The 21332-nt window shown below is 42.9% G+C and overlaps 1 protein-coding gene across 15 annotated transcripts; it reads left to right on the top strand.

Moving 5' to 3' along the window:
* Window positions 1-44: 44 nt before the first annotated feature.
* Window positions 45-20976, top strand: LOC119556163 (proton channel OtopLc). Of its 15 annotated transcripts, none has more exons than XM_037868078.1 (13): window positions 45-207; window positions 395-780; window positions 5163-5651; window positions 6915-7048; window positions 7360-7398; window positions 14640-14824; window positions 14954-15111; window positions 15258-15278; window positions 15571-15682; window positions 15755-15915; window positions 17427-18844; window positions 19010-19370; window positions 20229-20976. In XM_037868078.1, the coding sequence occupies exons 3-13, from the start codon at window positions 5502-5504 to the stop codon at window positions 20367-20369; spliced, it is 2880 nt and encodes a 959-aa protein (XP_037724006.1). In that variant the 5' UTR covers window positions 45-207; window positions 395-780; window positions 5163-5501; the 3' UTR covers window positions 20370-20976. The 15 variants fall into 15 exon arrangements, with proteins under 15 accessions (XP_037724006.1, XP_037723997.1, XP_037724008.1 ...); XM_037868069.1 differs by lacking the exon at window positions 7360-7398 and adding an exon at window positions 13353-13463 and having other exon boundaries at window positions 45-255; XM_037868074.1 differs by lacking the exon at window positions 7360-7398 and adding an exon at window positions 13353-13463 and having other exon boundaries at window positions 46-207; window positions 5163-5633.
* The last annotated feature ends 356 nt before the right edge of the window (window positions 20977-21332 follow it).

The raw sequence follows: 21332 nt of genomic DNA, 5'->3' as shown, positions 1-21332 counted from the left end.
TCTGCCGTTGCTTTGCGTTGCAAGTTCGGAATTTCATTTCAAAGCGGACTGCGAGTGCTGGAAGACGTGTTTTGTCTCCCTCTTTTACTTTTAACAGACACTCACGGTGTTGCTGTCTCCCTTTGCTACGAACACTACCGGTGCCGAAAATAATCGAAAATAACAAATAAATAGCCAGTTGCCAAAAGAACACCAGGCAGACAAGAGGTAATAGCAACACTCGGCAGTGAAGGCAAGAGCCCCAAACAAAAACGAGTTAGTACTTTTTAATGACATTTACATTAACTAGTAATCGTTGCATCGGGTATTGCTATTACTCTTGTTATTGTTGCTCTTGCCATCGCTTGCTTTCGAGTCTATACATACTATTTGCTTTGTTTTTGTAAATGTGCAGTGTGGCAGTGCTAGAAAATAAAGGCCAGGAAAACTAACGAATAAAAACAGGAAATTACATTTGAGAGAGTGCGTCGTCCATTTTGTGAGCTGTGCGAGTGCCTGTGTGTGTGATCGAGTCCGTTTCCGGTGTAGTCCCACCGTGTCAACAGACATTGTATTTGGCCAAAACGCAGGACAGTAATATCCTTAAAGCTACTAAGTAAATGCGAAGCGTAGTAGAAAAACGCGCGTGCCACAGACTCCACGACATCCGCCCTCCCCCTCCTTTCGAACGGAAGCAAAACAAAAAGACCAGGACAGCGCAAAAGCAAGGAGAATAAAACAAGAGGAAGCGACCCGAAAAAGGAACGCATATGATCTGAACGGAAGGATATATCCCCCAAAGTAAGTCAAGATCACCCCCTCACTATGTTCTCATCTCAATCCAGGCCCAGTATAGTAACCACTTGCCTATAAGTGCCTTTAATTTGTACATTGCTTTCTTACATTATTCAGACTTGGTATAAATCTGTCTCCCATTCCTCAGATCTCCACTCATATTAAAATTCAAAACCTAAAAACTCTGCGGTCCAAAAACTCCAATATCTATGCTGTCTACAAGAAACCCTTTAATTTTTTCATTAGGTGTATAAAAACTTTTTTTTACTAACTAACGAGCTAATAAAAACAGAACTTCCTGTATATATATATATATGACATATACTCGTATATGTAGAACTATACAGGTTCTGCCGTAACACTAAGCTCTTTGATCCCCTCTCCGCACTCGAAAGCAATCAAACTGCTGCCCTTCTCGGGTTACAGACACATTTCTTGGTCTTCCATTAGAAAGACATTGAAACAGCTTCGGTGTCGTGGGGATTTCCTTTTTCGGTTTTCGCTACCTTCGTCCAAGTAAACCCATAAAAGTGCTGGGCCAAATGGAAAATCTTAATTGCACAAGAGGCGCGGACAAGAGAAAAAACCGCACAAACATAAAACGAGCTTTAATAGGGCGGATCTGATCTGCCAGAAGAAACAGAGTCAGTCCCCAGAATTGGGTTACAGTCACGGCAGTGCTAATTTCCCCGGCGATCACACTATTTTGGAATCATTCTTCTTCATTTCTTGCGTTACTCAAATTGGTAGTTTCAGATTCGACATTTTGCTAGTCCAATCCATTTTGTTGGTCCAATCCAGCTCAATTTTTATTAAAGATCTAAGCATTATTCAATTCAGCAGCTCATTATATTGTTGCATTTTGTTTAAAATATAGTTCTATCATCCAAAGAAAAAAACATCACCATATAACCATTATTATAGTTTCTAAATAATTCAAAAGTTTTTATTGAATCGAGTAATTGTTGGTGGAATTCAAGCCATAACTCATGAATCCTTAATTTTATTAAATCGATTTGATCGTGTGAATCACTGTGAGCAAGTGAAAGTGCTGAGCTCAGATGTGAGTCATTGTCGGCACAATTTACTATGTTTCAGAATATATAGTATGATCAAATATAAAGATCAGCCCAGACTGTCGGTCATCGATTCGCATCGATTCAAAATCGGCGGTACTGTTTGGCATCATGGAAAAGCACTTACGAGGGTTGAAGCCGCGACACGCGATTTCTAACGGTGGTTAGTTGGCCAGTTGGTGGGTGGGTGGTTCTGCGAGTGGGTGGTGCCACCTCGACGATGATGGGTGGTGGTGGGTTGCTCGGCTTTGGTGGCTAGTGGACGGCTTGAAACACGGTGAGCAGGAAAAAAACAAAAAGCAAAACGGAGTGCATATTCTGCATACGGTCGCGTACCGTGCGTCAGCATATATATTAACTAATGAGCCGATGACCTCGGGGGATGGACAACTGACGGACTGGGGCGTGGGTGAATCAGTGACGAAAGAGCAGGGCCACGCACCACCCTCCCATTTATCCACCCAGCCGGAAACCAACCCACTGGGAACAGGCAAAAAATAAATGAATTATCTGCTTTCAGAAAAGTGCATAGCAACTTGCTTTGTATTTAAACGATTTTAATTCTATTTCGTTAAAATACTTTGTCTTATTATTGAAAATTGATCAGGCAGAATATCCAGGCCTAAAATTTACATATTTCATTCGTAGTTCTTGGCACAAGTATTTTTCTGAGTGCCATGGCTGACTGGCGACTGCAGACAGGGTTTGTTTATAAGGTCACCCTATTCTCACGTATTGCATCCATCTGCTGACAGTTCTAATGCTCATTTCCATAGCCATTTTCATGCCCATTTTCGTTCCATTTCCCTTTCCATTTCCATTTCGATTCCGATTCTTTATTTCTTTCTTTTCGGTATACAATTGCATATCCGGTCCTCCATGTGGGCGCCGTCTCTGGAACATCCACAGATCTGCATAGATCAACTTTTCCTCTCCGCAGTTTCCTTTTGTTTTGCCCCTGGCGCCGATCCACCGAGCTTCTGTGTGGGTGGGTGAGGCCGCGAATGGGTGGTGCAGGGTGGAGCAGGGTGGTGCAAGCTGTCATTTGTGTGCAATCTGTCATCGGACACTTTCATAAACTCGCTACAATGATCTCCCAATCCAATTCCAGTGGCACAGCTTGTTTACAACGAAAACCAGACAGTTGGGCTCACTCGAATTTCCCGTTCGATGGCTGCAAGACCTCTTAGATCTTAAAAAGGGAAAACCTTGTTAACCGCTTGATTGGCAGGAGAAGAAACCCAAAGAAGAGGCACGAAAGTGATTTGGGTTTGGCGTCTTCAGTTACAAGTTTCAGTAATACATATACTTTTAGTATAATACAAAATAATACAATGTGTAGAACACGAGTTTAAATTGAAACACCCACCGATATCGATTCGCTGCTAATCGGGTCAAGTTAGCGATTCGATTCGGTTGTTGGCAATAATGTTGGGCAGAGCCAAAATAAGAGAGCTCGCAATTAACAGCACTGGGTTAGTTTTTGCGCCAGTTTCTCAGTTTTTCGCGAGTGTTAGCCATCAAATGTTAATGGTATTAGCCAAGATTTCAATTCGCGAGACTGTGTTGGTGGCTGCTTGATGTTCGCTGCGAGCCAAACGCGAACATGCGACAATTCTAGCTTGCAAATGGCCATGGACAAGCATGAAAAACTACGGACCGGCAGAAAAAAACTACAAACTACAAAGTGCTGACTAGAATGCTTTTTGTGACCACCGCCTTTGCTTTATTACGCTCTCCTCACTGTGTTTTTTTTGGCAGGAAAAGGTAATGGTGATGCTCCAGATGAAGATAATCTAGATCTCCATCCAAATGAGAGTTGGATGGCAAAGGTAGGAAGCCCTAGTAGTTTTTCATGGGGGCACTTCGAGTTTTTGATAATTTTTGATACGCTTATTATCAACATATGCTTATTTGGCTCGAAATTATTCAAAAGCATAAAATTATCTTACCTATAATAATATAAATATTGTTTTGTAGATATAGTACTGAATTTACTTTAATTTTGTACAAGTTTGAACTGAAGAACAAAATGTGTTCATCTCTTATATCTAATAAGGCAAGTCGATTTTCATTGAATATTTGTTTACTTAATAATGTCAGTTTTTGAAATCCATTCCGAATTCCAGCCAAATATTTTCAATCATATTTTCAATCATAACCATAAAAACCTAATGCTCCCCAAAGGCTGGCTGACTTGGAATTAAAATAAAACTTATCCCCTCCTTCGAAGGCGAGAGCAACAAGTGGAAGCTCTAGAAGGAAATCTGGCACAATTTTTATGACTCTCCATCTCGGCCATCTAATCCGATCAAATCCACGATGCTGATGCTGATACTGATGGATATGTGCCAAACATATCTTGCCAGATTGATGAGGGTAGCTGTTCGAGAGAACTAAATACAAAATGAATATTATGGATCCACATCTAGATTCAGATCAAGATTCAGAGTCACGAGCAAAAGCCGCTGCATAGTTCGCTCCGACTATTTGCCACACTTTTCATTTGGCTGCCTGCCAGAATTCTGAAATAGTGCTGCTCAAAATGTTTTTAGAAAATCAAATACATTCTATGGATTTGAAAAAATATAATTGATTAAATCATTTAAGTGATTATTACTATGTAATAGAAGATAGCAACAGCTGTGCTCAACATATTTATATGTACTTTACCAGTGGCGGATCCACGGGGGGGGAAATTAGGGAAATTTCCCCCCCCTTGGAACCACAGAACCTGAAAATTTTACTTGTTTGCTAGAAAAATATTCTCTGCAATAAAAAAATATAACCACTTTGTTTACCTAAAAATTGGGATGGATAATTTTTGTTTTATAATTTGTACTGTATTTCTCTCGCAATAATAAGTTTGAGCCCCAAATCGAAGAATAAGTTCAATTTCCCCCCCCAAGAATCGTCTCTGGATCCGCCACTGACTTTACTTTGCGTTAAGGAATCTTGTTGCTACTTTTGTAGTTACACCAACCAAAATTTCACATCACTTCATACTCGTGTAGCCAAAAAAGGGGAATGGGTGGGTGCCAATCGCATGCTGTAGAATATTATTTCAAATTGTTTATTTTCTTTTCGCTAGTCTCGCTTTTCGTGCGTGTTGAAAATCCAAATCTGGGGTCGTATGGCCTTATAAACTTGCAATGTAAACTCATAGATTTTGTTAAATATAAGTAGGGCAATGCGTATCTTAACAAAAAACAGAGAAATGCTTTTTTTGGTTATGATGATGATTAAACTGTCCCCTCTCGCAATAAAAAAAATTATCAAAAATAATAAGATGAATAACTTTTCTCATTTCAGACCGACCAAATTGCGCAACTAAAAGTCTTAAACATTCAACTGCTGCTGCAAACCGTATGACTGATTTATCTCGTTGAGCAAGCCATAGCGATTACCTCCCTAAGAACTTTACACTAGCTTACAAAAAATACATACACCCCTGCATTTACGGCTGGATATATATGAATGGCAGAGCAATAAATTCGATTATATAGGACTATATCGTAAAGCGCTTGAAGTGTTGCATTTCGAACTCCCGTATATAGTATCTGCACTTAGTTAGCCGATCTAAGCAAATACATATTTATCTGATAGATAGGGGAGAGCAGAGGAGGGTCGGGAGCGAGAGAGCAGAGAGGAATGCAGCGGTGTCCCTACATTCATGAGATGCGAGAAAGATTACTGGACCAGCCACGGGAGACACCTCAACTGGAGAACATGGAGCGGGCCACTCTGCTCGACAACCGCCAATCGGCATCCGAATCCAACCAGGTCGGCACTGTGGTCAAGGTAGGGGCCTTCGATATACTCGCTACAAGGATTTCCCCTATCCAACTCATATGCAATATCTAACACCATCTAACCACGTCCAGTCGAAACACACATTACACACACGCAACTCTCAATAAACTCACTTTTATACAACATAATACTATCAGTGATATTAAATCAACCATATTTTAGCAGCTTTCAAAAATATATCATTGTCTTTACTAGTTAATTTGTTTTTTAATAGATTGGATACAAAATTTGCTTTTTTATTCGTATTCAGTTATCCATTTTGGATATTTTTTAAAAATAAACAGGAAATATATCTTCTATTTTCAACACCGATATTTTTCTCATCGACGACGAACATTGAACATAAAATCATTAATACCATTTTATCCATAAAATCACATGAACTTCCATTAAACAAGTTAATGTACATAGCTTGTATATTGCATATGAATATAACAGCTTTAACTTCATTAAGCAGTGTGTGTGTTGGTGTGTGTGACAAATAAATAATTTATTTTTAAAGATTTTTCTCCTTAGCCATGAATTCGAAACGGATCCAAATGTTTGAACCAACCAAATCCTTGCACGAGTAACCGATTCGCCCTTTCTTTATGTTCCTCGAATCGAAAATGATAACGAAAAGAGCCAAAGCAATTATGATTCATTTAATTTGCAATAAATTGGAATTGATTTTATCTAAAAGGATACAAATATTTATTACCGTCTTATTTTCGAAACGCATGTGAATGGATCAAGAAATACATTATTTTTCTCTAAGAGGCGCAATGCCACAGAAATGATTTTTAACTAAAAGAAATATAAATAATCCACACTAATCCACACATATAAATAATTACTAACCATTATTGAATTAAATGGATATAGGATTGGTAGACCAACTTGTCTACCAACTCTTGACTTCCGAGCTAATTAAATAACATAATTTTCAGAACGCTAACACTTTGAAATTTCTGTGGCAATCTCTTTAAATAACTTTTTGTATATACCAGTGGCGGATCCAGAATTTGGTTGTGGGGGGATATGCAAAAAATATGTTGAGTAGAAATCAAAAGTTTGGAATAAAATACTTAGTACATATACTTTTAACCCGAGTGGCGGGGATCTATCCCCTATATCCCCCCCGTGGATCCGCGCATGGTATATTCCTTGTACATTTTGTATTATAAATATGAAATTCCAATTTATTGTCGTAAGCTCGAGACCCACTTGGCACCGAGAACTAACCCCAATGTGTTATCGATCCACCAACAGCTGCAGGGCGATGGATACCACACAAGCCCTGCACACCAACGCACCCCACTAGTGCCTCACGATCTCGGTGAAGACTTTAATTTGGATTTCGACGACGACTTTCCGATCGACGCCCGACGACCGAAAAATGCCAAGTAAGTGTGTTCCATGGACCCACCACAATGTCCCGAACCGCAAAAGTACCAAATGCCATTTCTAAGCCAGCACCTCTCTATGTGTCTCCACTGAATTTGTTTTGTGTTTTGTGTCTCACCATTCTTTTCCTGCGTTACTAGGCTTCCGTTTCACATTTCAAACGGCTAACAAAGTGCCAGCGAGATCTCGATTTCCTCATTCTTTTCCTCCTTTTTAACCTGTGAGACATTTTTATTAGATCTGCAGTAGAACCGTAAAGCCCCGAAATCCGTGATTCGTGTACAATTTAATCAGTTAGAACCCGTTACAGCGGCAAACATCCAGCGGTTCTGACGCGCCCACAGCAAAGGTCAGATTTGCTATAACTCATTTTTCAAAAACCGATCCTATAACTAGTCTTAAAATACTTACACATATATATTACAGTAGAACCCAAATCCTTTTCCTACTAACCTAGGAATGTTAGTTAGTTCTCTCTGGAACGTAGTTGATCTTTTCTATCTCCTGCATTTTGACATGGCTTCCTACAGCTGTAGTAAACAGACTTACTCTAACTATATATTAGGGTTAGTAACCTGAAAATCCCTAGGATAACAAAATATACACAAGCCTTAGATCTACGATAATTACGATTTTCGTCATTCATTTGAAATCATTAATATTATTTGGAATAGAGAAAGGAAATGTAATTTTATAAACTAGAATAAATGTAGGAAACGTGATATATGGTTTCCAAGACTTTTTCGCTGAGTGCAAAATCCCAAATTAAGTAGTACACATATCCGCTTTGGGAGTCGCATACACACAAGAGCCAAAGAGCCATCTTAGCCCGAATTTCATTCAGCCTTTTCTTTGTATCTGTATGGCTCTTGTATTTGTTGTACTATTTGCACTATTTGTTGGCATCCAGTGGATTATAATGTCAATGAACTGGACGCCAGGCACATTGCCTTACATTTCCGATGGTGTGGCATGGTTTTTTATACGAGTATTTTTCTTTTGCTCCTCTCCGGTCGGGACGTAAAACAAATAAGTAGGCAGCGAGTCATCCAAAATCGCTTACACAATGCTGCCAGTGGGTGGTGCTGGGGGGTTTGAAGTTGCAAACAAATTATGCAACTTGACAAACCGACAAAGCATTCCACTCGGCTGGCTGCGGCATGAACTGTCAGCGATGCATGCCAACGAGATCTGTTAGCGTCTTGTATCACATACACAGATAGAAAATATATCAATTAGATATTCGCAGAATATATGATCGTACATTCAAAACAAAAGTGAGTGCGATCAAAAGGATATTATAGTACAGTGGTATTTCGATGTTTATTAAATTAATTCACTCTAAAATAGTTCAACAAATCAACATATCATTCGCATCTCCAGTCCCATCACCTGCAAGACCCGCACACGGGAAACCCGTGGAGCTATGTCTTTGTCTCGGGACCCAAAGTGTCATTGTACGAATGACTTACATTCGTGAGTTTGTGCAATTTGTTAACAATGGGATGGCGGTGGCCCAATGGGCGCAAAGGAGAGCGGCGTTGAGTTGAGCAGACGGCGAAACTATCGATGCTTGGCATTTGGCCAGAGTTGTCAAGCTCACTTGAGAACATGGTCCTCGACATCCTCGCACTTTACAGAGAACAAAACTGGCGACACTTGTTGTTGAAGGCGAGCTTCTATACCTATAACACAGAATCCTATTGATGTACGCTTCAGTTCCAGCTAAAACTTGGTGGGGGAGATTTTTCGCGGTGCATCTAGCGCATGCCAAAGTTTTCCTACTTCTAAAGTTTTTTATATTTGGCTCTCAATCCATTTGTAAAAAATGCCCATCATCTATTTGTGGCGCTGTCCCTGGCAAAAACATTGTCACCCGATTAGGCACGAGGTTTTTTGTGATAGGCTCAAGGATCTCTGTTCACCCCCGATACTTTGTTTTAAAAATAATAATTTAAGCTCCGCACAAAGACCTCATCTGTTGTGAGGGGTGGCTAAATGTATAATTAGGCGAGTGGAAACAAGGCCAGTGCAACCCTTCTTTGATTTCCGAGGGCTGTGTGGTACAGACCACAATAATAATAGACTCACTTGGGGATTGATTTCAATTAAAGGGAACAACAGGTCAGGGATTTATTCGTGTTTTCATATACTTAAGGATAACAGCGTATTATCGGTACTTAAGTAAAAATCAAAAGAATATTATTTCAATTTTTTCTTCAGCAACGTTGTGTGTATTTTACTGTGGGACCTACAGTCAGACAACTGTTTAGGGAGTCTCATCAATTTTAACTTGATTCAACATTAGGCAGCCTGAATTCCGAGGCCTTATTATCGCATTTTTCTACTCCAGGAGTTGGTGAGTGGCATTTGGGTCACACGTCTTCATCTGGTTGTGACCAGGGTGCGGCTGCCAGCGATTCGATAACCCCCGGTTTTCTTGCGCCCTTTCACCTTCCGCCTTTAACCCTCTGCTGCCCGTCTGTCCGCAACTTTCCAGCTTTTATGCCTTTCTATGCAACTACGACGCAGTTGGCGAGCTGCGTCGCAAATCCTTTAATTTCGTTTACACTGCAAGAAAAATAGATGGAATAGATACGTTTAACAAAACTTGCCAAAATTGTTATCTTATTCAAGGGAAAAGACTCTGAAACGATATTCTACCGATCTTCCAATCAAATAAGAAATTAATTCAGTAAAAAATACTCTCCACTGATCTTCGCGGAGGGGCAAACATTGCAGAATAAGATTGTTATGGAACTCCTCTTTTCTCTGACTGTGCGCTCACATTTTTAATACCGCCACTCTTCTGGATGACTGCAACCCCTTGTCGCACTCTGCGCTCGACGTTCAATGGCTCGGGATTCGGCGGTTGGGAATTCGAAGGGATGGGGCTACTCTGTCGGCGAATGGGCAACCAAAACAGAATGCCGCAATGTTTTTGCGAACGGCAGCACAAAAGGCAGCCAGCGCTGGAGTTACGATAAACGGTAAAACAGGACGAACAAGGACGAGAACGAAGCCGAACTTCGAACGCCGAAACAGAACGAACCAGACAGCATGACGACGGCGTCGGCTTTTACCGTAAGGCTCTGCCACAGCGCACAATGGGCCCTCGAGTGGGATTAATGGAAATTGCGTCTCAAAAAGGCTCTGATGAACTGAAGAGAAGAGCTGATGAATGTACGACATGGATTAGAGAATGATTTTAGTGACTTGTAAGGAATGGGGGTATCTGTCGGAAAGCAGATGTACTACAAGACATACAATAGTGAAGTATGCATTTTATTCAGTGTCCAAGAGATACAGCCCACTGTGCCAAAAAGGTTTGCGGGGTGGTTGTGACGTTGGGTGGCTGTAGCACGTCGCATCCACACAATCGAACAACAAAGACATCAGATGATAGTAGTAAAATTAGTAGAGGTTGGCCCAGCAACGTGGGTAATTGAGTTTGGTGCTGTTGCTTCTTGATGACTGGCGGTTCTGTTGGGTTCTGTTCTTCAATTCCCCATTTTTGATTCCAAATGACCGCCTCCTTTGGCTCGAAACCACCCACCTTTGCTGATGCACTCTGCATATTGGCATACCCGCTGATTGACATGTGGCATCCCCCCTTTTAACTCCTGGGTTCTCCGTAAGTGACCCATTTACATCGAATGTGCGGCTCACAAAGAATCTCCGTTGCCTGATGGAAAACTCAATTAAAAGATACGTTTTTGGACAGCTCTGGAGTCCGGAATTTTGCGGGAAACATGGCAAAATTAAAAAAATAATGTATAGGTGGCTATGTATAAAAAAAACAAGAATATTATTGAGTCAGGAGATCAACATTAAAGTTTAATTGGAACAAAGAACTGTTTAGCTATTTTGCAGCGCAATTAAGAATAACTATAACGTTAGTTAACATTTCAAGCGCGGCGGAAGCAGAGCCTGTGGATGCTACATGAATGACAGGCCTCTTCAGAGCCAGTACCCCGACAAGACCCACAATTTGAATATAACCCAGCAGAGCTGAGAGCAACAAGAGCAAAAATCGCACATCAAATCGCGCACCGAAATGTGTCCTACTTTCTGGCATACCCAAGCAAATTTTCCCCCTGCATACCGAGAGCATCCTGCGAGTTAGTGTGAGAGAGATGAGGGACTACAGGCGAAAGAGACGGGAATAGGCGAGAAGAAAGAGAGAGCGTGAGAGATTCGGCGCAGATTGAGGGCGGCTGCTGGCTGAAAAGGATGCTGGATTTATCCTGCCAGGGCCCGTTTCAGTTGTAGTTGGATAGTAAAGGGTCTTGGACGTGTCGAGCGAATCGTTCGCCAGGTAGCCTCCAAAGTCCTCCAAAAGCAAAAGTCCTCCAATCAGTTGGAAGTTTTCAACAAAATTTCAAAACTTCAAACTGTAACTGTGACTGCCATAGCATTTTTTTTAAGTTTTAACTCGAAAAGTGATTCTCTTAGTGTTCTGAAAAGATAAATTCGAAACCGTGAAACTATCTGTGAAATCAACGAAGGCACTCCAGTTTTTAACCAAGAAATAATTTGGGTTCAATGAAGCAATTTGCAGTGGCGTTTATTTCATAATGCTAGTGATTTTCCGCTAACTACAGTTAATAGATTTGGCCAGGCCTGCAAAAAAATAACTTTAATGGCACCGGGCAATACACACAAGTTAAGCAGCTTATTATACACACAGCAATGGGAGACTGAGAGAGATGGGGAGATATTGGGGAAAGAAACAGCTCGATAGCCTCTTAAGAACCTGAGGACTCCCAATGTAGAGGGATAGTACATTCCACATAGGCCCGCGTCCAATGCATACACACCAGCACACCCAGAGTCTGTGGGCTCCACGGGATACACTTTCCCCTCCGAAATGCGGAATGCCAGATAGGGCTTTCAACCCTCCAAATCCGCCGGAGAGAGAGGTCACTGGGTCGCTCCCATCCGGGATGCAGTCCGTTTCAAAAATTATAACCACGCCTCATTTGCCCATTTGTCAAATGCATTTCAAATGCGTTCCACAAGGCTCCCAACAGAAAGAGAGAGAGACAGAGAGAGAGGGAGAGAGTCAGATACTGTATATAGGGATGCTCTCCAAGTCAAACAATAGTTGTTCTGTTGCATTCCAAAATAGAAAATAAACCCTGCAAATTGCTTCATTTAGAGTTGTCAAGATACATAATTCAGAACTGTGAAGTGAAATTAAGGAAAGAGAAAAAAAGATCCGCCGCGAAGGACCAAAAGATCCTATCGCCCATCAATAGAGTAATCGGAAAGGAGGTCGTCGAAAAAGCCATTACAACGGAGACCGAAACGGAAGCAGATACAATGGGCGGCGGTGAAGTGAAGGTCGCTACCGTCGACGTCGAAGGCGGGGACAACATGGCCACGCTGCCGGTGTCCCGCTCGCATACCGCCGGCAGCACCGACAGCGCCGAAAAGAACAACGCCGCCAACAAGGAGATGGAGCTCAAGAATGTCATGCCGCAGCCGCTGCAGAGGTTCGCAAATTGGGGGAAGGTTCGGGGATACTTCTATCGCATTTTGGGGGGACTACGAGTCCCAAGAGACAATCTCCAACCTAAGAACATGTATTGATAAGGGATGAACTGATAACCTGGATGTAAATCCTGAAACAAAGGAGGACTTTTTGGAATCTAATAACTCTAGTCCTGAGTAAACATCTCCAGTGTATTTAAACATTAGAAATATTTTATATCCTAAAGTTATTTTTGCCCTTAAAACATTTTCAAAGTTTCTCGAAATACTGTAAAGGGAGTAATTTTTAAAGTATTTACTTTAATATAAACTTAAATCCAAAACAAGTTAATGATTAAATGGGTAGCGCGAAAACATATTAGTAAATAGTTCTGTCATTTGTTGAAACATTAGCACAAATCTTCACCTTTCCTTAACGTATTAACATCCCAACTTTAAATGTCTTGCTAGGCATTGAGCGTTAATATCAAGGCCGTTCTCCAATTAGTAATTAGCGAATCCCTGTGTATAACAGATTCACCCAAAGCACATGAGCACACACACAGTACACAGATAGAAACGCTCGCACCCGCACACTTTGTACATAAGCAAGAAGTATATTGGATTGGAAGTGCAATTTCATCTGTAAAGCGCCGTCTCCCTCTCTTATCAAGGACCCCCAAAAGATTTACGTTTTGGTTCTGCGCGCTTGCATTTTACCACCAGCCCCGCCCCCAACCGTCCAAGGCTTTGTAAAACCATCCATTAAAGATTACTTATAGTCTAACGAATTGGATATCAACACTTAATTTACACCAAATCTTATAGGGTTTGCTACACGTTCAAGCCAAATCCAAATAAGTTCAGTTTTATGCCAGCGAAAATTACGGTACAGGGCACATATGAAACCAATCCGATAACGGGACCCATCGAACTATGGTAATGTGACATGTGAAAACCATGACCTACCCCTACCCAAAGTCCAAAATACTCCGTCCGCTAAATTCCCCTGTTTCATGCTCCCCACATCTTAAATGTGAACACACTGCTAAGGATTACTTATTTTGGGGTTCCAAACGATATTTGAATTTGAAACATGAATTCATTAAAAAACAATCATATTCCTCTAAAGGTTTATTGTAAATGCAGGCAAAATCAGCTTTGATGTCATGCATAATTAAGGGAATTCTTTCTAAATACTCGCATTATACAATGCAAACGTAGGATTTGATCCAGCTCAGGGCTCATACACATGCAAATGGATGCTTAAATGGGGTGGAAAAAGAGGTGTGCATTAAAAGCAGCAACTAACTAGGTCACGAAATACTGAAAATACTGTATGAGCCACAGTGGGATGCATGCTTAGAAAATGTTCGGTTAATAGGAAAGCTTAACAGAATTTATAAATACATTAACACTGTAAGTTTAAATACCCAATTGGAGCCCCTAAAAGGATGCAATAAAAGTTCGACCAACCAAAGCTACTTTTTCCACGACATTTATAAAAGAGATATCGAACACTTAAATAATAATAATAATAATAATAAATAAAGAGTTTATAAAATAGGGTCCGCAAACTATTGAAAACTTAAATATGTATTTATGCATAAAACTTCTAATGTTAAATCTATTTTAGTGAGCTAGACGTTGCTCATTTTTTGAACACTAAATTTGTATCAGAGTCCCCTGTGCACGTTCGTGGCTAATCAAACATCAAATAGGGGTTAATGCAGGGCGGTTATGTTCTTGAGTTGTCAAGTGTAAATGCACTTGGGTTTAGTTGCATGTGATGTGGTTCGCACACCCAAACACACAATAAGCTCTTGTCTCTGGGCAAGAACACAAGCACACACACACCAGAAACTAGAAAGACAGAATTAGAACTAACAGTGGAAAAGCGGAAAATTAGCCCACTCTGGAAGCGGGACAGTGGGTCAACGCGGGGGAGTTAGGGCCAGACTTTTGGCCAGATCTTGACACAGTTCCCGCACGAAATAACACACACACCCACGCCACCCGTAAATACGCGCACCCAGAGTTTACTCTTCTGTACATAATTGAGTTAAAAGATACCTGAGCACTCAGAGGCTGACCTTTGGGCCCTCCCATTCGCAGGACATCGCTTTTCATCGTGACCAGTCTGGTGTACGCGATCCTCCTGATCGTCGTCTGCATCGCCTACGTAATCAGCGATGTAACCACCCACCGACTGCCGGTTCTGTACTACGAGACGTTCTTCACCTATCTCTACGGCGTCAGCATACTCTTCCTCCTCTACGTCTTCTGTTTCCTGCTGCAGGGTGAGTGGTACTTAGCTTTTAAAATTTCTGCTCCGCTTACCATACTTTTTGATTCATGGAGGCTGAAAGACAAAAGACATTCCACTTTCCAAAGACATTATCCGACTTCATTCCTTCCGATTTCTACAGAGAGCTCTTGCTGCAATGGCGGCAATGGTGGCAGCAAACCGAAACCCCAACCCAAGGAGAAGAAGTCGAAGAAAGCCAAAAATGCCGATCCGGCCGATTCGAAGGAAGCGAAGGGCTCAAAGGACTCTGGCAAGGCAGCCAAGGGCGCCGCATATCAGGTGGGTTCTATATAATTGACTGACACTGATTTACAAAAAACAGTATTCCTTCTATCAAAATTCCCTGAAAAGTTTCCCTCGAAAACGATCTCGTGAAGATATATTGAACTAATTCGGAATATGTTCTGTTTCCCCTATAATATAAGCATACGATGGCCAAGTTTCTGGTTTGCTATGAACGTTACTTAAACTATTTCTAAGGTCCCTGTTCGCTATGTACATGTACATGTACTCCCTTATCATAAACCAGGTCTTAATGTCAATATCTGTATTGGCATCAAACCCTCACCTGGCATTTTCCATGACCTACTTGCCAATTAAGCAATTCACCCTGTCAAGCTTTGCTAATTAGGGGCCAAGTGCTAAGGTCGCATCAATTAGTTTCTTCCGAGGGCTGTGAGATTTTCCCTACATGTATTATCTCTTGACCGCCCGATCTCTCCGTCCATTCAAATATAGGAAGCACCCGTGGACGCCGAGGTGGCCGTCACCCCGAAGAATGTGCGCAAGCGCAAAACGACCCACAGTGATCTGACACACGGCAGCTTTTTCCTGCGCGTGGGAGCCATTGGTAAGTTAAGAGCCCCAACTTCACAGTATATATCTACCAGAACTGATGCCATTCGACCCCTTTCATGCACAGCTTTTGGACTTGGCGCCATGATTTATATTGGCCTAGAGTTTGGATCGTTCTTCGAAATTCCCTTCGATTCGCCGTGCCATCATATCCTGATCGGCGTAAATCCACTGCTCCAGATGATTTTCACCTTCATGCAGATGTATTTTATATTCATGAATGCCCGGGTAAGTCGAAAGGTCAACAATCAGTGTCTAACTATGAACTAAAACTAAAACTAAAGAACACTGTAAGCGTATGACTACTACCTACTACTACTACTACCTACTGCTATTATCTACGGCTATTCTATACTCGTATGTTAAATGTAAAACCATCATAAGTACACGAAACCAACCCAGCTCCTCCTCAAGAACCCCAGCGAGGTTAGTTTCCCAAGTTTCCGTAGATCTCAAAGTTAGGTCGCGGCATTTAAAGTCAGGTCGCGGTTCCGGTTTCGTTTTTGGTTTCGGATTCGGTTTCGGTTTATTTTCACCTTCATCGATCTCAATCCAAATCTCACCACGAGTGTTACATTGGCGTGCTAATTGGCAGTTTTGAGTTCAGTTTTCATCCACCGGCATCTTTATCTGCATTCGCAATTGCATCCATCGCTAATCACATCATCTGCCATATCACTCGCTTGCTTCTCTCAATCTCTCAAACGATCATTGGAAAAGCCACAGACAACAGACTACTTAAAATTATGTGCTAGGGGTGTCAATCTGATCTTATTCTGAAACATGATATGATCGATAATGAAGTCAAATTGACCCCTTGCGTTTAGTGTTGATCCTTTATTTTGTTCTTTTTCTGTGAACTCACAGACCCACTGACACAGAGTTCAAATCCTCAGCACCACACGCATTTTGACCACCGAAACCACCCACCATCAGCCAGCCACAGCTCATTCAAACATCCATTCATCCAAACTATCCATCAATCAACCAATGCATATTCATTCTTTAAAACAAATTCCGAAATTTTGCTACGTAGTTATTTAATGAACCATTTTTGTGTACATAATCCCACAACTCCGCCCCATTCGCGCGATCGCAGACTAGGCCGCCATTTCAGGTACGATATGCAACTCATTTTCTACTCTATTCTACTGTACTCACTACCTCTAACTCTACCTGTACCTGTACATCTGCCTCCAACCAAATGCTCATTTTGATCACCCAACTGCATACCTCTACCACCTATGTCTATTATATGTATATATGTTACGATATGATATGATAACCACAAGTCTAAACAAGTTACTATATATTTAAGGGTTCTCATCCGCGGGCGTTTGGTTTTTGTTTCGCCCCACTGCCACTGTAGAGGGGTCTTTCAAGATCTTATTTTCTTTAAATTATAACAAGTCCGATTTTTGAAGTATTCACTAGGAACGTTGATCTTGGGCTTGAAATGCAGTAACGCAAATAATTGGAAATACAAAGCTAAAACAGAGTCTTAAGCGCACCTCATAATATGGGATCTTTTGAAAAACCCCTCTGCAGGGCCAGTGGCTTGCAGTTCCCGAATAGGAACTGAGTTTTGCCCGCAATCTAATCTCTATAAGTAATCAATGTAATCGACTTGACCGCCGTGAAACTCTCCGCCGTACTCAAGCGCCCGGCGCACCCCATTCTCTCTCTCTCTCTCTGTGTTTCCGTAACTCTCCACCGGATTTGGGATTCCGCATCTCCAGCTGAACATCCACCGCTTCAAGGTGATCGCCCGCTTTGGCCTGATGCACGTGGTGGCCACCAACATCTGCGTGTGGATACGCACCCTGGTGAAGGAGTCCCTGCTTGAGATCACGATCTATCACCAGAAGCACGAGCCGGAGGCGGGAGCCTCCTCCATAGCCCACTCGATAAGGCAGCACGCCCTGCGCCACGCCGGAACCGTGCTGAGGACCCACGCGGGACCCAACAGCGAGTTCGAGGTCCTCGACGGCGAGGACCTCCTGCCTAAGGATGGATACAAGGGCGACAACGTGCTGTCCAAGCTGGTTCGCAATACCGTCAACGGTATTTCGAAGAGCCTGGGCATGGGTGGTGACCAGGTGGTCGCCAGCACCACCACCACGACCACGAGGGCCCCGTTCACCACTCCGAATTACCAATGGCACAGCACTACTATGGCCCGCAAGTTGAAGAAGTTTATCACCAGCGCCACCACCGCGGCCACCACGGCGGCGGGCAGCAGTAGCTCCACCAGCAGCACCACCATCTCACCGACCACCAGTAGCACCACCATCCCGCCGACCACCAGTAGCACCACCATTTCACCGAGTACCACCTTCAACCCATTTAGCACCACTGCCGCCCTGAATCTCGAGACCAGCGGCAGCGACTCGCCCTTTGGCGGCTTGCAGCGCGTTCTCTCCAGCGCCGCTCCGCCGAGCCTGGCGCCAGTCGATGGGTTCGGTTCCGCTGCCACGCCCACTCCCGTTTCCGGTCCCGGCTCCTTTGTGGACTCCTTCCTGGCCAGCACCCTGAGCCCAGCCAGCAGCACCGAAGGCTCGGCCAGCATAATGAACAACCTGTTCGGCCAGGGCCCCATGGAGAACAGCTTCCAGACGTACACCGACCTAGGTCACGAGGAGGCCACCGGGCTGGTCAGCTTCGAGAACCTGGAGAGCCTGGACAACATATACCCGGCGGCGCTGTCCTCCAATATCGGCACACTCAACTCCACCGCCTGCGGACGCATCGACATCATGGGCACCATTGTCTACGACTCGGCGCCCTACCTGTATCCGTTCATTATCGAGTACTCGCTGATCGGGGCGGTGGTGTTGTATGTCATGTGGAAGCACATCGGCCGCTACCCAGGGCGCATGAACGACGAGGACCTGGAGCACCGGCTGGAGGTGATGCTCTCGCGGAGGGCGGTGGCCATGGCGCAGCAGGCGCGATCCGGACGCGTTGACTGCGTAGGCTCGTCGAAGGGCCTGTTCTTCGGGCTCCTGCTGCTGGTCGGGGCCCTCATCTGCCTGATACTCTTCTTCGTCTTGGTGCGCCATCAGCAGTTCTCGCTGTTGGCCATTTACCTCGCCGACGCCAGCCACTGCATTCTGATGGCCTTCGCCATCCTGGCCATAATAGTTGGATTCATAAGGTTTGGACGGAGCATGATGGCCCTGGGAGCCGACTGCACAGGGAAAATAGAGCCTATTATATTATGATTCCTCAATATCTTTGCTGTGCCATTTCCCTGAGCAGTCCCCATAATACTCAATAATCCGATCTAACCCATACTCATGTTTTCCCGTTTTCTCAAAAGGGTCAAGAACCTGAAGTTCCGCTGCGAGGAGCAGTCGAACCTGAACGACATACTGCTGCGCATCTCGGCCTTCGGCCTGTTCACCTACTCCGTGTTCAGCATCATCGCCGGCAGCCTGAAGGTCCTGGAGAGCGAGCCCAGCCTGCTGGTGACGACCACCGGGGGCGTGGCCGTCTTCCAGGTGATCCTGCAGCTGCTCTTCATCGCGGACGTGTCCCGCCGTCGCGTCCACCTGCCGGAGCACGATCGCAGCAAGCCGGGCCGCCAGATCGTCACCTTCCTCCTCATCTGCAACGTGGCCATGTTCGCCATCTACACATTCGAAGCTCAAAAAGTATTCGCCAATCCTGTAAGTAGATATGTACGTACGCGAGACTGAGTTAAGTAAGACGATTAACGTTCTCGTTCTCTACTCGTTATTCCTCAAATGGTCTTGTTCTTGTTTTTGTGTGTTTTTCTGCATGCCTTTGGGTTGGGGCTCCAAGTTAAGATATATTTTTGCTGTTGTGTTTGGGTACTGAAACAAATAAAAATCCTTAAAACATGTTAGTCCCTAAACTATTTTAAAATATTTTATTTAAAATATTATAGCATACTTTTTGTCGCTTTGAAAGCGGACAACACTTTTAAATGCGTATATAAGGTCCAAGGTCTTACTCCCACCCGCATATACGGGGCTTTTTGAGGCATTTGGGGCATACCTAAATATCTTTATTTTAAAAAAGGGTTTTTGGGTCTGCGCATTGGCTTTAAATAATATCACACATACGTACTGTTGCTTTTAATCAAAAATATATTTTATTCTACTTGGCGTAGGTTTCAACCAACCATTTCAATTTCAATGTCCCTTGCTTACAAGGTTTCAAACGAAATCATAAGTTGGCACGGTTAGAAATGACTATATTGCAACTGGCTACGTGTCGTATGAGTGATTTTTAAGTTTTCGAGTACGTTTGTTGCACACCAACATCGACATGGTCGATGTATACGATTTTGTAACGATTATATTTTTGGAACACCCTAGTGTATATATATATAACAATTTAAATTGTACTGTAAACTGTAATCACTTGAGAAGTTTATTTTTCACTGACCGTGTTTTTCTGGTTATAAACAGCTGTTTGTCTTGCTGTGATGTCCCCTTGCATGTCGTTGATGTTTAGCCCTGGAAGCCCTCGTCTCATTGACCCCTCTAACCATACCTTACCTATACCCACAGGTTCAGCTGGAGTTCTACGGCTTCGTGCCCTGGTCGATCATCCAGCGCATCACACTGCCCCTGTGCATCTTCCATCGGTTCCACAGCGCTGTGACACTCGCCGAGATCTGGAAGACCACCTACAAGGCACGCCTGGAGTAAGCCGATGTCCGAGTCCCGATGTCTATATAGGCTATATAGGATGTGGGAGTATGAAAATGCACCAAACCAAAACATAGCGAGCCCAGAACGCAAATAGAAATCAAGTGAAGAGTTAGTTTCTAATTACGTATTAAACATATATGCGTACTACATATAATATACATATACATTAACGCAGATATGAGTATGATTTTTTTGTTTGAGAACCAAAGCGAAACGAAATGATAAACGAAACGAACGAACCGATCGGACCAATCTGCGCGGTTAACGATTGCCAAGCGAAAACGATTTGCAAGTCGCTTGTTGATTTTCCCCCGCTTTCCCATTTTACTTTGTTAACGCGTGGAGGACTTAAGAACTTAAGAACTAAGTCATAGTGTTACAGCTTACCCGAAAACCACGGCACACGTTTTTGTTTGAGTTACGTATTAATTTAGTTTAGTTTAGTTTCGTCTCTAACACGCTGCAATATCTTGTTACTGAATCAAAAATGCAAGTTAATATTAATTTCTTAGTAGTTTAACCTTTATCCGCTTCGGCAACAGAAACCAAAACGAAATCGATTAAAAAATTCACATTACAAATAAGATGGAAATTAATCTAAAAAGGTTGTTTACTTTCGTGTATTTTTTTGCGACTGCGAGTGAGGGAAATGCCCGTGAAAGTCACAGTCCCCGGGAAACACCCACACGAATACACAGAAACACAAAACAGGGACACAAAATGCAATGCCATGAAGAACGCGGCCATAGGAAGCGGAAGCGGAAACGAAACGGTAACGGTAACGAGACCCGGAAACGAAGGACTTTCTCAATAAATTTGATCTGACTTTTCCACCAACCAACAACAACAGTAACAGCCGAACAACAACAAACTGTGATGAATTTATTTGATTTACTGGTATAATTTAATTTCATGAAATCTGTTCTCGACTTAATTTAATCACTTAACCTCTTTTTTTTT

This window comes from Drosophila subpulchrella, chromosome X (assembly GCF_014743375.2).
Source record: "Drosophila subpulchrella strain 33 F10 #4 breed RU33 chromosome X, RU_Dsub_v1.1 Primary Assembly, whole genome shotgun sequence".
Classification (NCBI taxonomy): Eukaryota; Metazoa; Arthropoda; class Insecta; order Diptera; family Drosophilidae; genus Drosophila; species Drosophila subpulchrella.
The sequence above is the reverse complement of the archived record's forward strand: the minus strand, read 5'-3'. Positions and strand labels throughout refer to the sequence as shown.